At 52.6% G+C, this 22759-nt stretch overlaps 1 protein-coding gene across 14 annotated transcripts in view; it reads left to right on the top strand.

Moving 5' to 3' along the window:
- The window catches only part of LOC118215852 (chromodomain-helicase-DNA-binding protein 9-like), an 83596-nt gene that overhangs the window by 51338 nt on the left and 9499 nt on the right, over positions 1-22759 (top strand). For 11 of the 14 annotated variants that reach the window (XM_035396872.1, XM_035396870.1, XM_035396869.1 and 8 more), the window contains 16 exons: positions 1729-1905; positions 4049-4192; positions 5098-5353; positions 7218-7428; positions 8022-8217; positions 9358-9525; positions 10167-10352; positions 10652-10762; positions 11003-11202; positions 14063-14262; positions 15370-15529; positions 18224-18313; positions 19368-19471; positions 19896-20013; positions 21030-21087; positions 21483-21531. In XM_035396872.1, the coding sequence (XP_035252763.1) occupies positions 1729-1905; positions 4049-4192; positions 5098-5353; positions 7218-7428; positions 8022-8217; positions 9358-9525; positions 10167-10352; positions 10652-10762; positions 11003-11202; positions 14063-14262; positions 15370-15529; positions 18224-18313; positions 19368-19471; positions 19896-20013; positions 21030-21087; positions 21483-21531 (2428 nt within the window). The remainder of the gene's footprint in view (positions 1-1728; positions 1906-4048; positions 4193-5097; positions 5354-7217; positions 7429-8021; positions 8218-9357; positions 9526-10166; positions 10353-10651; positions 10763-11002; positions 11203-14062; positions 14263-15369; positions 15530-18223; positions 18314-19367; positions 19472-19895; positions 20014-21029; positions 21088-21482; positions 21532-22759) is intronic. The other 3 variants (XM_035396875.1, XM_035396881.1, XM_035396882.1) reach the window with 1 other exon arrangement.

The following is a 22759-nucleotide window of genomic DNA, read 5'->3' on the forward strand; positions in this document are numbered from 1 at the left end:
TTTTGTGCTGTGATTATTTATAGCTGCTCCATTGTTATTGTTCAGAGGAAGACTGAGGGATAGCATTTCACCACTATGGGAGTTGGAGAGAGAGAGAGAGAGAAGGGGGAGAGAGGGGGAGAGAGGGGGACAGAATGACAGAGAGAGGAGAAGAGAGAATCTCACCACTGGAGGTCTGAAAGAGAGAGGGAGTTAGGGGGAGACAGAGTGACAGAGAGAGGAAAAGAGAGAGCAAGAGAGAACGTCACCACTGTGGTGGTCTGACGGAGAGAGGGAGTTAGGGGGAGACAGAGTGACAGAGAGAGGAGAAGAGAGAGCAAGAGAGAATCTCACCACTGTGGTGGTCTGACAGAGAGAGGGAGTTAGGGGGGGACAGTGTAGGAAAGATAAACAGCATGAGCAGGAAGCAGAGAGAAGGTAAGGGGAGGGGAAGAGGGAGAGAGGGGGGGCTGGGGGGAGTGAGAGAGGGGGGAGAGACCGGGAGGGAAATTCGGCAGGCAGACACCTGAGGTGTGTGATCGGGGGGCTCGGGCGAACACGCGTGCTGTGATCTGTCCCGACAGCGACGGCGTGTGAGCGTACGCAAATAGACAGCGCAGGGAAGAGCAGCAGCCACCCGGCTGGATCAGAGCAGAGCTGTCTGAGCGGAGCTGTCAGCGCTGGTCCTCCGGGGCTCCCTCTCACAGCTCCGCCTGCTCCGAAACCACCAAAGAAGAGTCTCGTTTCACAGCAGCGCTATCGATCGCCTGGGTGAACCAGCCCCTGCACCGGGCCCACTGGATTAGCCCGTCCACACGTCGTGCAGATCAGTGAATCTGCGTGGCCTGACATCCAGCAGTACGATTGGAGAGTCGGGGGGGGGATTGGGAGGAGCTTGTACTGTACCGCTTTTTCGTGGTAACGAAGCTTAGTTGCGATTAATGTAAAGCCATTTCCTGGGATTTGCCGTTTTCCATTATTGAGTGCTGTAATTGTCGGCGTTCGTGCAGAACACAGAGTTAATGAAGCAGCTGAAGCTGCACACTGTGCTGCGTGCTGTCAGATAGAATGGCGCAGCAGTGCCTGTGGTCCCAAGTGTTGACCTCATCCTGTTTATTCAGGCTGTTCTCTGTCTGACCAATCGCGTGTGAGATAGGAGCTCTGATTGGAGTGTGTGATGGGGCTCTGATTGGTGTGTGTGATGGGGCTCTGATGGTGTGTGTGATGTGGTTCTGATGGTGTGTGTGTGAGGGAGGAGCTCTGATTGGTGTGTGTGTAAGGGAGGAGCTCTGATTGGTGTGTGTGTAAGGGAGGAGCTCTGATTGGTGTGTGTAAGGGAGGGGCTCTGATTGGTGTGTGTGTAAGGGAGGAGCTCTGATTGGTGTGTGTGTAAGGGAGGAGCTCTGATTGGTGTGTGTGATGGGGCTCTGATTGGTGTGTGTGTAAGGGAGGAGCTCTGATTGGTGTGTGTGATAGGGCTCTGATGGTGTGTGTGTGTAAGGGAGCAGCTCTGATTGGTGTGTGTGATGGGGCTCTGATGGTGTGTGTGATGGGGCTCTGATGGTGTGTGTGATGGGGCTCTGATGGTGTGTGTGTGTAAGGGAGGAGCTCTGATTGGTGTGTGTGTAAGGGAGGAGCTCTGATTGGTGTGTGTGTGATGGGGCTCTGATGGTGTGTGTGTGTAAGGGAGGAGCTCTGATTGGTGTGTGTGTAAGGGAGGAGCTCTGATTGGTGTGCTCTTCTCTGCAGGGACGCCCGATCCACGGCGCCTACAAGTTCCAGGCCGTCATCACCACCTTCGAGATGATCCTGGGCGGCTGCCCCGAGCTGAACGCCATCGAGTGGCGCTGCGTGATCATCGACGAGGCGCACCGCCTCAAGAACAAGAACTGCAAGCTGCTGGAGGGCTTCAAGCTGATGAGCCTGGTAGGGCCGCCCGCAGGGAGCGCGCTCAGTCCGGGCCCCGCGCCTCCGTCTCCCCCGCACCCTCTCCCACCCAAACACGGGCCGCGCTCCTTCACATCTCTGTGACTGCTTCATTTTGGAGGAAGTCACTGTTGAGGTTTTTCGTGTCACTTCCTTTTTTTGAGAAGCGTGCAGCGTTTCGATGTCTTTTCTGGGGCTCCTGCGTAAAAATTGCTGTTGCTGGATCTGGTGAGGCGGGCGTCCGCACACGCTGGTCGGTGAGCGCGTTCGCTAGGCTCCTCGCTACGCGGTAAAGCAGGTGTCGGCGGCGTGACTGCAGTCTCGCCGCGGTGATCAGCGGCGCGCCGGTGGAGAGAGGGGGAGGGGGGAGGGGCCTGTCGTGCTAGCACCGCGGCGTGTCGTGTAGCGATGCGCTCCGCAGCCCGTCCCCCCCGGCAACCCCACAGGAAGTGCGTTCTGACACGCCGGCTGCACTCCTTCGCCTGTCTCTTAGCTGCTTTTAATATTCATGCAAATTGCACTTCCTGCAGGAAGTTCTTACAGAAGGTGGCATAAATGCATGAATCACAGCTCTTGAAATGCAGCAGTAGGCAACGTGAGCGTTGGATTTTTACATTTATAGAGTGGAATATACAAACACGTTGCTGAATAAGGTTAGGCGTTATTGACGGGTGAGGAAAGGAATATATAAAATAGTAAGTATCCCACTCCTTACTCTGTCTACCTGTCAATATATTAAATACGGTGCATAAGTGGAATTAAGAGCTTCCATAGGTGAGGTCATCAGCGACTGTCCCAGTGTGTTTGACACTGTGCAGTGTTTCTGGAGAGCATTTGGTAATATAGAGCATATACTAAAGGTGCTCCACTGATGCATTAGTCTGCCTGATAGCACTATTTGTCTTCGCTAAATGGTTCTCTGCCGAACTTGTGGAGAATTAAGTGTCGTGTCAATATCAGAGCCACCCTTCATGGTATTATTGTAATTGAATATTTAAAAATTGTCATATATTAAAAAAAGAAGTTGTCATCAATATAGATAGCTGAAAGTGAACAGGGATTTTAAATGGTCAGATCATAATCAAGGCAATCAGAGAGACACGTAGTTTGTGGTTAATCTCTCTGGCGTTTTCAAATCATCTGAATGAATCTATTGTGCGTAAAATGAGCTGATAATTCCTCGGTTTTTTTGTCAGCTGTCGTGTCTCGTTGTGATCGATGGTGCGATGTTCCGATCCGCCTGCCTCTGTCTGTCTGTGGCTCCCCATACCACCGTGGGACACGCAGCTCATCTAGCCTATCCAATGAGCTCGTCTTGTATTTTTCTCTCTGAAAAGTGTGAGGAATGGGTGAAACTTTAATGAGGGGTGCAGCCTTTTAGCAGTGACAGCTGCGTGTGTCAGGGTGCGGGGCGAGAGGCTGGATTAAACCGGTTCCCCTCGTGTCATTTCTCAGGCCTGCCTCCATTGCTATTGACAGGCCGCCTGGTTTCATTGCTCAGCCTGCGCTCTGGCTGCTGTAAACGAGATCCTGTTCCTGCGTGGCCTGCCTGCTTAAAGGATTAAAAATGAATGGGAGCGAATATGACGACGGCAACGTCGCGCGTTCGAACGCACAACGCGGGCTGCTAACAAGGCAGGCGGCCATTTTGAATGAAGGATGCCCCCCACCGCCTGCTTCAGATCCCCTTCACGCCCCTAAGGACGCGTTTGACAAAGAGCTTTCCAATAAGATATTTCAGCACCTAGAAGTGTGCAGCATCGGCTGTCCTGCAAGCCATAAAGCACCTCTCATGTTTCTCTCTCTCCCTCTCTCTACCTTTCTCCCCCCCTCTCTCTCTAACTCTCCCTCGCTCCTCACGTCTCTTTCCCCCTCCATCCCTCTTCCTCTCTCTTTCTCTTCCTCTCCCTCTCCCTTTCTCCCCCCTCTCTCTCTACCTCTCCCTCGCTCCTCACGTGTCTTTCCCCCTCCATCCCTCTCCCTCTCCCTCTCTCCCCCTCTCTCTCCCTCTCTCTCTTTCCCTCTCCCCCTCCCTCTCTCTCTCCCTAACTCTCCCTCTCTCTTTCCCTCTCCCCATCCCTCTCCCTCTCCCTCTCTCCCTCTCTCTCTCCTCCCTCTCTCCCCCTCTCTCTTCCTCTCCCAGGAGCACAAGGTGCTGCTGACAGGCACTCCCCTGCAGAACACGGTGGAGGAGCTCTTCAGCCTGCTGCACTTCCTGGAGCCATCCCGCTTCCCCTCGGAGAACACCTTCCTCCAGGAGTTTGGGGACCTGAAGACCGAGGAGCAGGTACGAGCTCCGCCCGCCGTACCCGCCGTCGCGCGCGGGACCTCCGTCGGCACGGTAACGTGGAGGATGTGCTCAGTTTTAAGCGTGGCTGTGCGCAAACTGCCACCTCCATGTGGGCTGGGCTGTAGCTGTCAGTGGGGAAAAAACATGATAACAATCTTGATTTATATCATTAATTATGTAATACAGTTATAGAGCCAGTCCCTGTGGTCGGTTTCTTCCTGCTGCTCCTCAGTCAGCCTGCAGGTGGCGCAGGAGGCCCTCTTGGTGTGTATGCAGTTCTGTAGGGCGAGAGCAGCTTTCCAACTAGGTCACGCTGACTCTTGGCAGGGCACTGGAACTAAATGCACCTGCATATCGCTGATGTTTGGGATTTCAGGAGACCCAGTTACCCATGAGCCATTCTGTCTTTAGTGGTTTTTACACAGTTTGCTTCCAGCGACCTGTGGACAGAATGCAAAGCAGGCTCGCTTTCAGTGACGTTTTCAGTGAGAAACTTCCCTGTTTGTTTTCTGCGGTTTTTGGAAAGCTGTTTCCTCTCGATGAGCGCCCCGCGTCTCACACCTCCTCTGGTTACTGTCTCGCCCCTCCTGCACACTGCTCTGCTGGCAGCCATTTGGATTTTAACACCATAGTCGGGAGGCTCCCGGGTCCTCGCTGTTGAAAGCCGCAGTGCAGAGTTTCCAAGCTTTCTTTAGGAAAGAAGCACTCAGAGTGGCCATTCTGGCTCAATGCAATCAAAACACTTTCATCATCCTTCAGACTCCTTTATCCTTTTAAATAAATATGGGAATTGTACTACTACTACAAAACCAGACTGTTACTACTTCTAATAGTGCTGATATTAATACTGGTGGTAATAGTTGAGTTAGAAGATGGTATGATAGATAAACGTGTGTCCTCAGGTCCAGAAGCTCCAGGCCATACTGAAGCCCATGATGCTCAGGAGGCTGAAGGAGGACGTGGAGAAGAAGCTGGCCCCCAAAGAGGAGACTATCGTGGAGGTGGAGCTCACCAACATCCAGAAGAAGTACTACCGCGCCATCCTGGAGAAGAACTTCTCCTTCCTGGCCAAGGGAGCGGGCCAGGCCAACGTGCCCAACCTGGTCAACACCATGATGGAGCTGCGCAAGTGCTGTAACCACCCCTACCTCATCAAAGGTACTGAACATTACTGAACACTACTGTAACCACCATTACCTCATCAAAGGTACTGAACACTACTGTAACCACCCTTACCTCATCAAAAGTACTGAACACTACTGAACACTACTGTAACCACCATTACCTCATCAAAGGTACTGAACACTACTGAACGCTACTGTAACCACCATTACCTCATCAAAGGTACTGAACACTACTGTAACCACCCCTACCTCATCAAAGGTACTGAACACTACTGTAACCACCATTACCTCATCAAAGGTACTGAACACTACTGTAACCACCCTTACCTCATCAAAGGTACTGAACACTACTGAACACTACTGAACACTACTGTAACCACCCTTACCTCATCAAAGGTACTGAACACTACTGTAACCACCCCTACCTCGTCAAAGGTACTCAACACTACTGAACACTACTGCAACTTCCCCTACCTCATCAAAGGTACAGTCTCTCACAGTCACAGTTCCTAACCTCATCAAAGGGACCGTGTCACATGGTCACAGTCCCTAACCACATCAAAGGTGCTCTCCTTCAAATATTTAACTTACTCCATGAGTTGCCTGCTTTGTCTACTCAAATAATTTATCTATGATACACATTCTCTTAGTCACAGGCAACGGGTCCTGGCACATTACAGAGGTGGCACGGGCTCCATGGGTAACAGAAACGCGTGCCGTTGTCTTAGTGGATCATTTAGCACCAGCCAGTCAGCTGTCTGTCCAATGCCCTCTGTACACACATACCACCCCTGGCACAGGAAAGCAGCTCTCTCCCTCTCCAAACGGACTGTGCAAACTGTGCTTTACCTGTGCTGAAGCTCTGCTGTAGCTACATGCACAGTTATGAGACTCTGTGCTTTATCTGTGCTGGAGCTGTGCTGAAGCTACTCGCACGGTTATGTGATGCTGTGCTTTGTGAGGCCTGGCCCCTGATGCAGCCGCAGTGCTGACTGCTCCTGATCACATGCGCGTATCGCAGCCCTGTAAACATCACGCAGCGGCTTCCTGTTGTGCGTCGCACCGCTGACCCACTTCACGTTATTTAATACGCGGCGCTGCGTCAGAGGGATTAATGCGCATTCCCTGCAGCCCGCACACGCTAACCGGCTAAACCAGCTTCAGCTCCGTGTCACGTTTAATCAGAGGGGGGTGAAGGCCTGGGTTCCTATTCCCCCCCCCCCCCCCCCGGCCCCGTCTCCCCCCACAGCTTCAGCTGCGCTCTGAGCCAGGCTGCACTCCTTGACCCCCCCCCCCCACCTTCCTGCGTCACCCAAAGGATCGCCATCCGGCTCACTCTCCCCTCCCCCAACCCACTTCTCTCAAACCGCCCTCTCTACTGCACGTGCTCAGTGCTGCTGGCTGGGTGTGATAGGGGCCTGGGTCAACCTCCACTGCCAGAGGATCGCCATCCGACACGCTCACTACCCCCCACCCCAATACCCCTCTCCCTGCTGCACGCGCTCAGTTCGTCTAGCCGTTTGTGATCGTTAAAATGATTGCTCTCCGTCTTGTAGCGCTCCCCCTCAGACGGCTCTCAGCTCTCTGATTTGACGGCTCTCTCCGCGCCGTAAGCCTGTCATGTTGACGTCTTGTTCGGCTGTGAAACTAGGCCACGCATCCAGCTGGAAGACGGTTATGTTGACTGTCGAGTTTGCTGGTTTGTTTGTTCAGGCAGTATGTGGATCCTAACACAGGGATTTGAAAGTAAAGCACAAACGGGGTGAGCTTTTCCTGCGCGAAGGAAGTCATAGAAGGAAGTGAAGGGCCGGTATGGAGGTCATGTGGTTGTGGTCTTGAGTAGTGCTGATTGGCTCCGTCCCCCCTGTCACCTGTCCCCCTCTCCCGCGGTCTCGTAGGGGCTGAGGAGAAGATCCTGGAGGACTTTCGGGAGGTGTACAGCCCGAGCGCCCTGGACTTCCACCTGCAGGCCATGGTGCAGTCCGCGGGCAAGCTGGTCCTCATCGACAAGCTGCTGCCCAAGATGAAGGCCGGGGGCCACAAGGTGCTCATCTTCTCCCAGATGGTGCGCTGCCTGGACATCCTGGAGGACTTCCTCATTCAGAGAAGGTAACGCCCGGCCGAAAAAGCGCCCCTGGATGAGAGCGTCTGATCTAACCCGTCCGTGCTCTCTGAGCACCGGGTCTGGCAGTGTTCTAACTTCACAGGCTTCCGCCTTTCATTCCTTTCTTCCCCTGCAGTTTTCTCCAGTCTTTCTTTGGCATGAATTTTGAATGAAAAATAGACGTGTAAGCAGCTGTGTGGGGGGGGGTGTGGGGGTCACAGGGATCAATCCCCATTCCTACAGAGCTCATTCAGATATTTACTCATTTGAGCTGTGCCACAGGTGTCTTAATGAGAGGATTGACAGGCAGGTGTGTGTGTGTGTGGGCCACAGGTATCTCTATGAGAGGATTGACGGACGTGTGTGTGCGTGTGTGTGTGTGTGTGTGTGTGTGTCACAGGTATCTCTATGAGAGGATTGACAGGCAGGTGTGTGTGTGTGCCACAGGTATCTCTATGAGAGGATTGACAGGCAGGTGTGTGTGTGTGTGTGGGCCACAGGTATCTCTATGAGAGGATTGACAGGCAGGTGTGTGTGTCTGTGTGTGACACAGGTATCTCTGAGAGAGGATTGATGGGCGTGTGTGTGTGTGCCACAGGTACCTCTATGAGAGGATTGACGGGCGCGTGCGGGGCAACCTGCGCCAGGCCGCCATCGACCGCTTCAGCAAGCCGGACTCGGACCGCTTCGTCTTCCTGCTGTGCACGCGGGCGGGGGGGCTGGGCATCAACCTGACCGCCGCCGACACCTGCATCATCTTCGACTCGGACTGGAACCCGCAGAACGACCTGCAGGTGCGCGCTTCTGTGGCTCCGCCTCCGTGGCTCCGCCCCCGTGACTCCGCCCCCGTGACTCTGCCTTCGTGGCTCCGCCCCCGTGGCTAAGCCTCCATGACTCCACCCCTGTGACTCCGCCTCCGTGACTCCGCGCACAGCAGGGGGAATGCTCCGTGTGAAACTCACAGCCCTGCCCCGAAACAGCAGTGCCCCCATTCCCCTCTTTCACTTTCGATTCCTCCTCCGGACGCTGGGGAGGAAACGACATATGACTCATCGCATTTTAATACCTTCTCTGTGCCTTGGTCTCACAAGGCCGCCTCCCCCATTCTATGATAGAGAAAACGCCATCGCTTCCATCTGTGGAAATTCACCCAGTGACGTAGCGTCAAGCTCACATTTCACAATGCTGTTCCTGATGATGAGAGAGGGGTGAGAGGGGAGCTTCCCCAGCTTCTCTGACTGGGCTGCCACCTGCTGGCCGGTCAGCTGTACTGCAGCTCAGCCGTCTGTGTCACGAGGAAAATGCTGCTGGCTCTTTAGTGTGGACAGAGCACTTTCACAGAAATCTCTGATCAGCTTTAGACAGCATTCTTAAGATGTGAGCTGAGAGCAGCGTTTAGATTTTGATTGTAGATATGCAGGAATGATGAATAAGGCACTAGAAAAATAGAGGAAGGTTATCTCGAGATATGATATTATATATCTGATCAAAAGAGTGGCTTTTGGCACCAATGTCACTTGGAGATATGAATTCATATTCCAGAGGAGCAGTCAACAGACCAAAAACAAAAATTTTTGTGGCTAAATAGTATTTTTTGTGCCTTTGTGTGTGTGCGTGTGCGCGTGCGTGCATGTGTGTGTGTGTATGTACGTGCGTGTGTACGTGTGTGTGCGCGCGCGTGTGTGTGTGTGTGCGCGCGTGTGTGTGTGCGTGCGTGTGCGTGCGTGCGCGTGTGTGTGTGCGCGTGCGCGTGTGTGTGTGTGTGTGTGTGTGTGTATGTACGTGCGTGTGTACGTGTGCGTGCGTGCGCGTGTGTGTGTGTGTGTGCGCGCGTGTGTGTGTGTGTGTGTGTGTGTGTGTGTATGTACGTGCGTGTGTACGTGTGCGTGCGTGCGCGTGTGTGTGTGTGTGTGCTCGTGCGCGTGTGTACGCAGGCCCAGGCTCGCTGCCACCGGATTGGCCAGGACAAGGCGGTGAAGGTGTACCGGCTGATCACGCGGAACTCGTACGAGCGGGAGATGTTCGACCGCGCCAGCCTGAAGCTGGGCCTGGACAAGGCCGTGCTGCAGAGCATGAGCGGGCGGGAGAGCAGCACGGGCGGGGTACGTCCCCTTTCCGGAAACCTCCGCCCACTCTTTCACACACGAATGAGCTGACCACCTCCTGTTCAGAGATCAGTACTGCAGTTTCGCCAGCACGCATCTGTACTTCAGTCTGTGGTGTGTGTGTGTGTGTGTGTGTGTGTAATATGTAAATTTTAACCAGTTTTTGTCAGAGTGGTTCAGTTTTACAGCTGTGTGCTACACTCAGCGCAGTGCTATGTTTTAGTAGCAGCGCTTAGACCTCATTGCCCACATGTCATTTTGACTGGCTGGCTGTGCTTTGGCTACCGTGGTTACAGTAGTTCAGTGAATGAAGTGTAGCGGGTGTAGCTCTGCTAGTTTGCTAGTGAAGCACAGTAAAGGTGCGGTAAAGTGATGGTCTCATGGCAGGTTACCGTGACGATACTCTCTGGACACCCTCAAATTCAAAAATAACGACGTTGCCCTTGGCTGGGGGCCATTTCGCCTTTAGCTGACTGGTAACGCGTTTGCTTATGAAATCTGTGGATGAGTGAGAGGCCCGGGTTCGAATCCCACCTCAGGCGAGTCTGTGACTCGTTTGTTACGTAAGTAGGCGTGAGGGTTACCGTGATCCGTGTGAGAGCCGGTGTGTGTGTGTGTGTGTGATGGCGCTCCTGCAGCAGATCCAGCAGCAGCTCTCCAAGAAGGAGATCGAGGACCTGCTGCGCAAGGGGGCCTACGGCGCCATCATGGACGAGGAGGACGAAGGCTCCAAGTTCTGCGAGGAAGACATCGACCAGATCCTGCAGCGCCGCACCAAGACCATCACCATCGAGTCCGAGGGCAGGGGCTCCACCTTCGCCAAGGTACGCCACCATTTCCTGTCTGAGAGTGCAGGGGGCTCGGCCCTGGCCCCGCCACAGGAACGCCTGCTTCCTTCTAACTCAGCATTTCAGTGATCAGTTAAAGCAGTTTCTGACATAGCTATAGCAGGTTCTGATTTTAATGTGAAAACCATAGCCTGAAGACTTTATGGTTCTCCAAGGGCTAGGGCTGAGGACCACTGAAGCATCATGACTTTGTGAATGTTTCCTAGTCCAGTGCATGAATTGGAGGTTTTCAGCTATGCTCACTTGATTAAAAAAAATTATTTTTTTTATTTTAGGCCAGTTTTGTGTCGTCTGGAAACAGGACGGACATCTCGCTGGACGACCCCAACTTCTGGGACAAGTGGGCCAAGAAAGCAGAGATCGACGTGGCAACAGTCAATGGCAGAGTGAGTTGCTGGGTGTCTGTGTGTCAGTTGGGAGAATCAGCTCTGTTTGTCAGTTGGCAGAATCAGCTCTGTGTCAGTTGGCAGAGTGAGTGCAGAGCGCCTGTGTGTCAGTTGACAGATTCCACTCTGTACTGCTTGTCTGGTTCATTCTTCTTTAATAATGCATTACCCTCCTGCTGATTCAGCCTCCTCACACCTCCCCCTCCTGACTCCTCTTTCTCCTCCCCCGCCTCCCTGCAGAACAGCCTGGTCATCGACACCCCACGGGTCCGCAAGCAGACGCGCCCCTTCAGCGCCACCAAAGACGAGCTGGCCGAGCTGTCGGAGGGCGAGAGCGACGGCGGCGGGGACAAGCCCAAACTGCGCCGCCCGCACGATCGCCTCAGCGGCTACGGACGCACCGAGTGCTTCCGCGTGGAGAAGAACCTGCTGGTGTACGGGTGAGTCACACGGGCGGGGTCTACTGACAGTGTACGGGTGAGTCACACGGGCGGGGTCTACTGACAGTGTACGGGTGAGTCACACGGGCGGGGTCTACTGACAGTGTACGGGTGAGTCACATGGGCAGGGTCTACTGACAGTGTCCGGGTGAGTCACACGGGCGGGGTCTACTGACAGTGTACGGGTGAGTCACACGGGCGGGGTCTACTGACAGTGTACGGGTGAGTCACATGGGCAGGGTCTACTGACAGTGTACGGGTGAGTCACACGGGCGGGGTCTACTGACAGTGTACGGGTGAGTCACACGGGCGGGGTCTACTGACAGTGTACGGGTGAGTCACGCGGGCGGGGTCTACTGACAGTGTACGGGTGAGTCACACGGGCGGGGTCTACTGACAGTGTACGGGCGGGGTCTGCTGACAGTGTACGGGTGAGTCACACGGGCGGGGTCTACTGACAGTGTACGGGTGAGTCACACGGGCGGGGTCTACTGACAGTGTACGGGTGAGTCACACGGGCGGGGTCTACTGACAGTGTACGGGTGAGTCACACGGGCGGGGTCTACTGACAGTGTACGGGTGAGTCACATGGGCAGGGTCTACTGACAGTGTCCGGGTGAGTCACACGGGCGGGGTCTACTGACAGTGTACGGGTGAGTCACACGGGCGGGGTCTACTGACAGTGTACGGGTGAGTCACATGGGCAGGGTCTACTGACAGTGTACGGGTGAGTCACACGGGCGGGGTCTACTGACAGTGTACGGGTGAGTCACACGGGCGGGGTCTACTGACAGTGTACGGGTGAGTCACGCGGGCGGGGTCTACTGACAGTGTACGGGTGAGTCACACGGGCGGGGTCTACTGACAGTGTACGGGCGGGGTCTGCTGACAGTGTACGGGTGAGTCACACGGGCGGGGTCTACTGACAGTGTACGGGTGAGTCACACGGGCGGGGTCTACTGACAGTGTACGGGTGAGTCACACGGGCGGGGTCTACTGACAGTGTACGGGTGAGTCACACGGGCGGGGTCTACTGACAGCGTACGGGTGAGTCACACGGGCGGGGTCTGCTGACAGTGTACGGGTGAGTCACACGGGCGGGGTCTACTGACAGTGTACGGGTGAGTCACACGGGCGGGGTCTACTGACAGTGTACGGGTGAGTCACGTGCGCGGGGTCTACTGACAGTGTACGGGTGAGTCACACGGGCGGGGTCTACTGACAGTGTACGGGTGAGTCACACGGGCGGGGTCTACTGACAGTGTACGGGTGAGTCACATGGGCGGGGTCTACTGACAGTGTACGGGTGAGTCACACGGGCGGGGTCTACTGACAGTGTACGGGTGAGTCACACGGGCGGGGTCTACTGACAGTGTCCGGAGGGGTACTCTGCAGTACTGACACGCTACAGAGGGGCACTCCACCGTACTGACACGCTCCAGAGAGGCACTCAGCAGTACTGACATGCTCCAGAGAGGCACTCAGCAGTACTGACATGCTCCAGAGGGGCACTCAGCAGTACTGACACATTTCAGAGAGGCACTCGGCAGTACTGACACGCTCCAGAGAGGCACTCCAGAGAGGCACTCGGCAGTACTGACACGCTCCAGAGAGGCACTCGGCAGTACTGACACGCTCCAGAGAGGCACTCAGCAGTACTGACACGCTACAGAGAGGCACTCGGCAGTACTGACACGCTACAGAGAGGCACTCAGCAGTACTGACACGCTACAGAGAGGCACTCGGCAGTACTGACACGCTACAGAGAGGCACTCAGCAGTACTGACACACTCCAGAGAGGCACTCAGCAGTACTGATGCACTCAGCAGCACTGACACACTCCACTGCACTGACATACTCCAGAGATGCACTCAACAGCACTGACACTTTCTGGAGACAAACTCCAGTACCCTAACACTCCACAGTCCTGAACTACTGTGACGCATGTGCTATTTATTTGCTGCTGTTTGGCAGCAGCACAAAAGAGGCCTCAGTCACTCTCTCACACACACACACACACACACACACACACAATAAAGCACAGCTGCGTTCTTGAGGAAACTATGACAGCGACTGAAACAGCAGACGCCTTGTTCCAAGGTTTATCATTTTATGATACGCCAGAATCTTATGCCTTGCAGTGCAGTGGAGAGAAAAGGCGTAAGGTTCTGGCATATCATAAAATGATAAACTTTGGAACAAGGCGTCTGCTGTTTCAGTCGCTGTCATAGTATTTACACTACAGAATGATTAAGACTAACTGTAAACTATAAAATCTACTGTAAAAACTTGTTTTTCCTTTCATCTGTCATTGGGTTGTGATAGGATGGCTATGTTATGGTAGTGTTGTGCATCTTGGTGTGCTGGGTTAAATCAGTGCTGTGCGTCAGTGTGCTGGGTTAAATCAGTGCTGTGTGCCGGCGTGCTGGGTTAAATCAGTGCTGTGCGGTGGGTTAAATCTGTACTGTGTGTGTGTGTGCTGGGTTAAATCAGGGCTGTGTGTTGGTGTGCTGGGTTAAAGACTTTGCTGTGTGCTGGGTTAAATCAGTGCTGCATGTCGGTGTGCTTGGTTAAATCTCGTGCTGTTTGTCCATGTGCTGGGTTAAATCTATCCCGTGTGCTGGGTTAAAGACTTTGCTGTGTGCTGGGTTGAATCTATCCCGTGTGCTGGGTTAAAGACGTCGCTGTGTGCTGGGTTGAATCGGTGCTGCGCATCTGCGTGCTGGGTTAAAGACGTCGCTGTGTGCTGGGTTAAATCGGTGCTGCGCGTCTGCGTGCTGGGTTAAAGACGTTGCTGTGTGCTGGGTTAAATCGGTGCTGTGTGTCTGCGTGCTGGGTTAAAGACGTTGCTGTGTTCCAGGTGGGGCCGGTGGAAGGACATCCTGCTGCACGGCCGGTTCAAGCGGCCGCTGAGCGAGCGCGATGTGGAGATGATCTGCCGGGCCCTGCTGGCCTACTGCCTGGTGCATTACCGTGGCGACGACAAGATCAAGAGCTTCATGTGGGACCTGATCGCCCCTACAGAGGACGGCCGCACCCGGGAACTGCAGAACCACCTGGGTGAGTCGCTGAGGGAGGGACCAATCACAGAGCACCTGGAGTTTACTCTATCTGTGTGCGTGTGCGTGCGTGCTTGTGTGCGTCTGTGTGTGTGTGCGTGTGCGTACATGCAAGCCTCTGTGTGTGCATGTGCGCGTGTGTGCGTACATGCAAGCGTCTGTGTGCGTGTGTGCGTGTGTCTGTGTGTGTTATTGCTTGTGTGTGTGTGTGTGTTGTTGCTTGTGTGTGCGTGTGTGTGTGTGTGTACAGCTGTCCTTGCCTTCGTTCATCAGTGGAAATCATTGAAATAGCTTGTGTTTATTATGTTATGTTTGTTTTGAGTTATTATCGCTATATTTCATGATTATTTTCTGCTGCTGGCACTGTTGTTGATATCAGTCATTAGTCACCCTTCTCTTTGTACATCACCTCTTAGTCGCCATTAATTTTAATTAAGTGTTGGATAATCATAGGAACCTATCATAGATCGTTAAGTGAGCAAAATGAGCTCTGTGTAACACTTGTGGATGGTTGAGTAGGTACATTTATTAGCAATTTGCTAGAGCTAATACATTATGCCTGCTTTTGATCAGATCAGACATTTGGAAAATGGAAAATTACACCTAACGATTGAGCATGGTCACAGAGGGGTTTTTATTAAAATGCTGTTGCTCGAAATAGACATCTGCAGCACTCTCTATTTCTCGTTTCTCCATTTTATTTTCTATCTTTGTAGTCACTGATGAGTATTGCATATCGATGGAGTTAAACTGTATGCTATTTTTGATGAATGTCATTGGAAAGTAAATTTTAGTTAAGCGAGGTATCGTAAATCAGGTGGCAGTGGGTAATTCCTTTTGAGAAATTATCTCATTATGTAGGTTTCTTGCTTAATTTGTATGTTAGGCTTAATATTTATGTTCTGGTAGTGCTTCCTAACAATAGATTAATTTGACCCACGCAGCCACAGCGTGAAATAGTGCCTGACGTCTTGATTGAAGTAATTCTGTGCTGCTTTGTTCCTCTCTTCGGGCTGGGAGCTTGCTTTGAGGTAAGTTTAGATTTGCTTTAAGGTAAAGAGCCGTTCTGAACACGTGGCCGTCTGTCTGTCTGTCCGTCCGTCCCCAGGTCTGTCCACCCCAGTCCCCCGGGGGAGGAAGGGGAAGAAGATGAAGACTCAGGTGAGCTCCTTCGACATCCACAAGGCCGAGTGGATCAGGAAGCACAACCCTGAGCACCTCCTTCAGGACGACGGCTACAAGAAGCACCTCAAACACCACTGCAACAAGTGAGTCCCCGCCCGCCTGTCCGTTTCCATGGCGATAGTCTGTGCGACTCTCTCTGCTCTCTCCCCTTTTGAACTTATCTGCTTTAAAGCAGAGCCAGTGGGTCCCTCCTCATTTAAAACTGCTTTTTTGTTCTGTTATTTGATATTTTTGTAGGTTTTTTTTTTTTTTTCTTCGTCTGGCCCAGTGAAAATGCTGAACTTACTCCTTAATGGAATTTATGGCGCATGTTCAAGACCCTGCTTATCGCATTGCCCTCTTCTGCACACTGTCACATCATTCAGTAATTAGCAGATGTTCTGAAGATTCTATCACAGTTCTTCCATAGATATTCATGCTATACATTGAACATGCATAACTACCATATAACAATCCTATTCACTGGATACTGTAAGGGTGGTCAACAAATGAAATATGTTACTGACCAGAAATATATAACTTTTTATTAATTTACTTTATTTCAGTTTAGTAAAGTTATTCTTTGTTTATTTAATTTTTGTCAGAAGCTGTATCATCAGAGCTTCTGTAACTAAGAGAGGAAATGGTGCCTTTATCTGGGCCAGCCTCAGCAAATGAGATATTGTACCAAAGGATCGATTGCTTCACTCCAAATCTGCATCACTTGTCATGTGGAGAACTGCAGTCTTTGTAAAATAGGCTTGTTAAAGTATAATTACTACCTCCGCAGTACCGTTCCTCCTGCAGTGTACCTCTGACTTTAGTGCACAGGTGCCTGTGCTTTAACAATAAGATCTGGGGCCCTGCAGTTGGGCCCCAGGCAAGTCACAACCAGTACACTTTGCACTGAGAGCAACTTTGTACAGCAGCTTTTAGGGCTAATGTTTCTGCACATTAGAATTCTAGATGGGGTTTTTATTTTTTTCATTTGAATTCAACTGACCTGTTTGACCTGTATAAGCAGTTTATTATAGTGTATTTTGCCTGTACCTGTATATTACAATTATTATTTATGGTTTTGGGTGGAGATGTTCTCTAGAACACAGTCACATTAAGCTTTGTGTAATTCTGTATGAGCCATTCAAATGAACCATTAAGTTTGAGCAATACTCTAAAAAGCTGAATAATACTCTGCATTTTATCCACAAAACATATCCCTAAACATTTAATCATAAAAAAACGCAGTAATGACAAATACTCCTCAAAAAATACTGATTCATCAATTTGCCATTTTCTTTCTGTCTGATAGGCCTAAATATTATATACTTGCACATGTTTGTATTCTCATACTTATTGTACACCAAAGTGTCATGTTTAAAATGGGATGGTTGGTAAAAGTGTTGCGCAGTATTTTTTTGTTGAAGATTGTGAGCTCTTTAAAATGGCTCCTGTCAGTGTGGCATTGGACGCCGCAGCCAGGGCTTCCACAGAAAGTTCCTCATTGTTTTCGGGGGCCAGGACTGCTGAACCCGGCGTTCGGGCCGGTCCGTCGCAGGCCGGCCAAAACGCTGGCGGCTCAGCCTCTGTGCTGAGCTCGGCACTTTTCCCCGGCGCCGGAATGCGTCCTGCGCGCGGGGGCGCGCGGCTGTGGCTGCTCACCGCTGCTCACCGCGCGATTCTGCACTAACGCAGGTCGATGAAGGGCCTTCTTCATCCGTTTGTGAGCTGCTGGAGTCTAAACGCTGTGTGGGTCTGTAGGCGTGTGGGCTGGCACCTGTTCTCTCTCGCTGATGGATGCAGCTTTGGGAAAGGGGACGGGGGGGGGGGGGGGGCATGGGGGTGTGAGTAGGCCTCGCGGCTGGCGGTATGAGACAAAGGCAGTTCACTGTGAAACACCCCCCTCTGAGTCCCGCCCCGCCCCCCCCCCCTCCTCCCTCTGCACATCAGAGTGATTTAGCGCTGCGGTGACAGATACAGGAAGCAGCTGCTGTTTCCAGGGCAGCGCAGGCCTCGGGGGTGAACGAGGGGGGGGCTGGTTTCGGGGGGGGGGGGGCGGGGGGGGCGGGGGGGGAGGGGGGGCCCGTGGCGTTACAAACGGGGGAAAAAAAGAAAAAGTGAAAAGGTTGCATCTGCTGTCTGAATGCAGAGCGAGCTGCAGAGCCCTGTTTGGTGTGAGAGAGCAGCTCCTGACTGAGCCCTGTTTGGTGTGAGAGAGCAGCTCCTGACTGATCCCTGTTTGGTGTGAGAGCAGCTCCTGACTGAGCCCTGTTTGGTGTGAGAGCAGCTCCTGGGCCCTGTTTGGTGTGAGAGAGCAGCTCCTGACTGAGCCCTGTTTGGTGTGAGAGATCAGCTCCTGACTGAGTCCTGTTTGGTGTGAGAGAGAAAGCTTTGATTATATATGTATGTACAGCTATGAGAGTGCAAGCCTTCTTAGTGGCTCGGCTACCCTGGTTCAGCCTAAATGAGGAAGGCTAGAATAGGTTCGAATGATGTCAGATATACCCAGTATAAATACAGTCAACCAAACCTGAGTAAATATAGATTAATAAAAAAGGGTTCATAGAATGTCCAGGCGTTTACACACAAGCTTTCCGGCTGCAGTAGTGGCACACAGGTCTGTGAGGGGGTAGGTACGTGTGGCCGAGCGGGGTTAGCCCTGGTCCCGGGACCTCTGGCGTTCGGCGTGCCGGACCCTGCGAGGGCGGCGGGGCGTAACAGAGTTTGAGTTTCGCCCACTCAGCGTTTGTGTGCGCGCCGCGCCGCTTTGTTCTGACCGCCCCCTCTCTGTTTTTGGGCAGGGTGCTGCTGCGGGTCAGAATGCTCTACTACCTGAAACAGGAAGTGATCGGAGACCAGTGCCAGAATGTTCTAGGCGGTGCGGACTCCAGGTGAGAGCCCAGAGCTGAACTTTCACCTCTTTCATGTCTTTTTAAATGTGTTTTTTTGTGTAATCTTTGTTGATTTGTCTTACTATTGTTAGAACATCTCTGCTTGACTGTGAGACCCGAATTGCTGGACCTTGCAAAATGGTGTCTATTAACCTTGCTTTATGATTTATTTTGCTTCTTTTTTTTTTACTCCATACATAAGTGCATACAAAGAAACTGAATTTCTGTTTACTATTGGTCATTGTCGTGAAAATATAATTTTATCTTGCGTTTTTATTGTATTATTCATGGGTAGTATTTGGAAGTTTGTTTAGATACCAGATTTAGTTTTTTCATAGATTCCCTGATTTTTATGATTTAATCTTGCAGATTTATTGGATGAAAAGCTATAAAAGAAAAGACAAACTGTAATGTTTCCTAGTTTTGGTTTTCTGTACTTTGTTTTTAAGTTTACTACTGAAAGCAGTTGCTTGAAAACAACAAAAAACATAAAAATGTTTTAGATGCAGAACTGGCGCAGAGCAGCAGCTGATACAGCATTGCTGCTTCAGAGTGACCAAGCTGTCCGAGCATTTTAAATTTAAACTGAAAACAACGTGGCAGCTGCAGTTTATAAACCCTACAGATGTGTGTGGCAGTATCACCAGTAGGGGGCAGTAGATGTCAGCGAGAGATTCGAGGCATCCACATGGGCCCTCCCTCTGTCTCGGAGGCCAAATTTAATACTGTAGATCTGAGCGGTAGACCCTGAGTGCACCTTCCTGTCGAAGCCCTCCGAGGTGTTTATGTTTTGTTGGTGCAGAGTAGCGCCTTGTAAGGGCGGAACCTTCCAGAAGCCTTCCACCGCTTGTTCAGTAGCGTAAAAGCGTCTGGCACAGGAAGGCTTTTGGCAGGAGAAAGCGTTGCCTCACTGCACGGATTTCCGTGGGGGGGAGATAATGTTCAGGAGGCTGTAAATAAGGGTTTGGGGGTTCAGCGGGAGCAGTGTTGTGGCCGGGCTGGCGCTCTCTGACTTCGATCCGATCCCTTCCCCCCCCTCCCCGCCCCCCCTCAGAGAGGTGGAGGTTTGGGTTCCTGAGCTGGACCACTCCGAGCTCCCGACCCTCTGGTGGGACGCACAGGCCGACAAGAGTCTCCTGCTGGGAGTGTACAAGCACGGTGAGAGACCACGCCTCTTCATTAGCCACGCCCCTTCACATTAGCCACGCCTACACAGCAGCCACACTTCCATGGCAGCCACGCCCCTCCACATCAGCCACGCCCCTTCACAGCAACCATCTCTCTTGCTATGTTGTTAGCTGCCAAGCACATTTTCTCTCGTGGGCTGCGGTGTTTGATGTCACTAGCTCACGCCCATCAGTATCCCTGCAGTCCCCATTATATCAATCTGGGTTCCCTAGGAAACTGCTAAATGTAATGCCTCAACTGTTACATAAGTACAGACATATGGACTAATCTTTCCATGTCGTTCGCTAAGGTTAGCACCTTTGTTTTACATGCCTAAATTAGCCTGCCCGGCTAGCTGGCCCACATTTCCTCCTGTTGTGTGTGAGAGCTTCGTGTGCTCTTTTTGCATGCGCAGGCTATGAGAAGTACAACACCATCCGCGCGGACCCCGCCCTCTGCTTCCTAGAGCGCGTGGGACGTCCCGACGACAAGGCCATCGCGGCCGAGCAGCGAGCCAACGACTTCATGGACGGGTACGAGACTCCGCCCTCACACTCACGCGCGCGCTTCTGTATCGCCTGAAATCCAGGCAGACCCGGAGTATGTCAGTCCTTTTCATGAAATACACTGAAAATACACCATTTACAGATACCGAAATATGTGAATGCTTTAAAAATATCTGGAAATACATTGAAAGTTTTTTATTATAACAATTTAAAATTTGTTAAAATTTCTTGCTGCTGAAGTCATCATTGAGTTTCCTTGTATTGACACTTATAAAGTAATAGGATTTAATGGGTGTATTTGAAAATACTTGCATACTCTGGCTTTAACAGTACCCAACCTAACCATAATCAGCCTTGTGCTGTATTTAAAGCATGTAACTATGGTATGCACAACCACGCATTTTACTACATTCAACAGGAAAATGAGCCGTGTAGCACTTAGCAATGTATTCCAACTTTGAAGCAAACATTTACTTGATTTGTATCCACAAGAATAAGTGAGTTGAGGTTATAAAGTAAAATGTGTTGCTCCTTAAGTCTCATAAATGTGTAAATAATAGAAAATATATTACATGTGAATCAAAAGACATTTAAAAGCCTTTCATTGTTCCTACTTGCTGTTATTTGTCAGTAGAAATGGTATTTAATATGGTTTATGAAAAAGATTTTGAGTTGAATTTTCAGGAATTGAAGTATTTTGCAAGTGTTCTCAAGGAAGAATTTGTATTGGCCAGTGTGCGGTGAAATATTTAAAACATACATGAAATGTGTTTTAAATATTTTTTTTCCATTTTAAAACACTCAGTTCTCCTGGCTTTTCATCTCAGTCTGAATCCTGTTGGGTTGGTTAAGCCCCATGTGCATGAAGTTTGAATACAAGGAAATAAACTGCTTGAGTACAAGTGTTTGCCCCCGCGTGCTGCCTGCATTGATCCGCTCCTCTGGGTCCGTACCCGGCTGGTGAAAGTAAATATTAACACGGGCGGCCGGGTCTCTATCTAATCCAGAGCTTGGCTCCCCTTATCTGTGTCTCCCCTGCGCAGGGACGTGGACGATCCAGAATACAAGCCGGCCCCGGCTCTGCTGAAGGATGATATGGAGGTAAGGTCTGCTGATGCAGTACGAGCTAACAGGCTAACAGGCTGAGCAAAGCTATATTCACACTCTCCGCTGTAGATGATTGATTTATAGGAGAGAAGATCCTGGGTAAATGAAATAATGGATTTAAACTAGGTCTGCGCTTCTGTAGGATTACTAAGGGGAGTTGAATGTATTCCAGTTTGTAATACATCTCACTCCTTTCAATTAATCAAGCAAAAATTATTTTGTTGTATTTTTTTAAATACTCAGTTGGGATTGAATGAGAAAATGTACTGTAATGATGTACAAAGCAGTGAAGTGTGCTGAATAATCAGTGTAGACACGCTCATGTTGATCGGGCACGGTCATGTGATCAGGCATGGTCATGTAACCAAACACCGTTTTTCTCCCCTTAGGATGACGCCTCCTCTCCAGGGGACCTGGTCATAACGGACACTGCTGGAGGTCAGTCATATTTAATGTGTATTTAATGCCCGAATTTCATATTTTATTTAGCATCGAAGCCGTTTGGCAGTTGGAATTTCAAAAAGCGTTCAGAAGAGCTAAAGCCATGTAAAGGAGCATGCCTCAGAGGCGCCCCTGTCCCGGGGGTGGGGGGTGTGCGCCCCTGTCCCGGGGGTGGGGGGTGTGCACCTCTGTCCCGGGGGTGGGAGGTGCGCACCTCTGTCCCGGGGGTGGGGGGTGCGCGCCCCTGTCCCGGGGGTGGGAGATGTGTGCGCCCCTGTCCCGGGGGTGGGAGGTGTGTGCGCCCCTGTCCCGGGGGTGGGAGGTGTGTGCGCCCCTGTCCCGGGGGTGGGAGGTGTGTGCGCCCCTGTCCCGGGGGTGGGAGGTGTGTGCGCCCCTGTCCCGGGGGTGGGAGGTGTGCACCTCTGTCCCGGGGGTGGGGGGTGTGCACCCCTGTCCCGGGGGTGGGGGGTGTGCACCCCTGTCCCGGGGGTGGGCGGTGTGTACCTCTGTCCCGGGGGTGGGGGGTGTGTGCATCCCTGTCCCGGGGGTGGGGGGTGTGCGCCTCTGTCCCGGGGGTGGGGTGTGTGCACCTCTGTCCCGGGGGTGGGGGTGTGCGCACCTCTGTCCCGGGGGTGGGGGGTGTGCGCCTCTGTCCCGGGGGTGGGGTGTGTGCACCTCTGTCCCGGGGGTGGGGGGTGTGTGCCCCCCTGTCCCGGGGGTGGGGTGTGTGCCCCCCTGTCCCGGGGGTGGGGGGTGTGTGCCCCCCTGTCCCGGGGGTGGGGGGTGTGCACCCCTGTCCCGGGGGTGGGGGGTGTGCACCCCTGTCCCGGGGGTGGAGGTGTGTGTACCTCTGTCCCGGGGGTGGGGGGTGTGTGCCCCTGTCCCGGGGGTGGGAGGTGTGTGCGCCCCTGTCCCGGGGGTGGGGGGTGTGCGCCCCTGTCCTGGGGGTGGGGGGTGTGCGCCCCTGTCCCGGGGGTGGGGGGTGCGCGCCCCTGTCCCGGGGGTGGGAGGTGTGCGCCTCTGTCCCGGGGGTGGGAGGTGTGTGCACCCCTGTCCCGGGGGTGGGGGGTGTGCGCCCCTGTCCCGGGGGTGGGGGGTGTGCGCCCCTGTCCCGGGGGTGGGGGGTGCGCGCCCCTGTCCCGGGGGTGGGAGGTGTGCGCCTCTGTCCCGGGGGTGGGAGGTGTGTGCACCCCTGTCCCGGGGGTGGGGGGTGTGTGCCCCTGTC

This window comes from Anguilla anguilla, chromosome 16 (genome assembly GCF_013347855.1).
Source record: "Anguilla anguilla isolate fAngAng1 chromosome 16, fAngAng1.pri, whole genome shotgun sequence".
NCBI classification, from domain to species: domain Eukaryota; kingdom Metazoa; phylum Chordata; class Actinopteri; order Anguilliformes; family Anguillidae; genus Anguilla; species Anguilla anguilla.